The 351-nt window shown below is 67.0% G+C and overlaps 1 protein-coding gene across 1 annotated transcript in view; it reads left to right on the forward strand.

The window, feature by feature from the left end:
• The window catches only part of PDE2A (phosphodiesterase 2A, cGMP-stimulated), a gene marked incomplete at both ends in the record, with an annotated part of 2,730 nt that overhangs the window by 182 nt on the left and 2,197 nt on the right, over window positions 1-351 (forward strand). Inside the window, 2 exons of the mRNA XM_010179692.1 lie at window positions 47-125; window positions 217-349. Coding sequence (XP_010177994.1) covers window positions 47-125; window positions 217-349 — 212 coding nt within the window. The remainder of the gene's footprint in view (window positions 1-46; window positions 126-216; window positions 350-351) is intronic.

A 351-nucleotide genomic window follows, 5' to 3' on the forward strand; every position in this document is an offset into this window, starting at 1 on the left:
GGGGCCCCCACCCCGTGGGTCATACCGGCTTTGGCGTCTCTTCCAGCTGCTCTGTCTTCCCCCTGGACCGCCTCAGCCACGAGCTGGTGGCCAAGGTGTTCGATGGCGGCGTGGTGGACGACGAGGTGGGCGCGGGGATGAGGCCTTGGGTTTTGAGGGGGGGGCCTTATGGTGTTGCCCCCCACCCAAACCGTCCCGATGACCCCCTCTCCGCAGAGCTATGAGATCCGCATCCCCGCAGACCAGGGCATCGCTGGCCACGTGGCCACCACGGGCAAGATCCTGAACATCAAGGACGCCTACGCCCACCCGCTCTTCTACCGAGGGGTGGACGACAGCACCGGCTTCCGC

This window comes from Mesitornis unicolor, unplaced genomic scaffold, assembly GCF_000695765.1.
Source record: "Mesitornis unicolor isolate BGI_N332 unplaced genomic scaffold, ASM69576v1 scaffold35202, whole genome shotgun sequence".
Lineage (NCBI taxonomy): Eukaryota > Metazoa > Chordata > Aves > Mesitornithiformes > Mesitornithidae > Mesitornis > Mesitornis unicolor.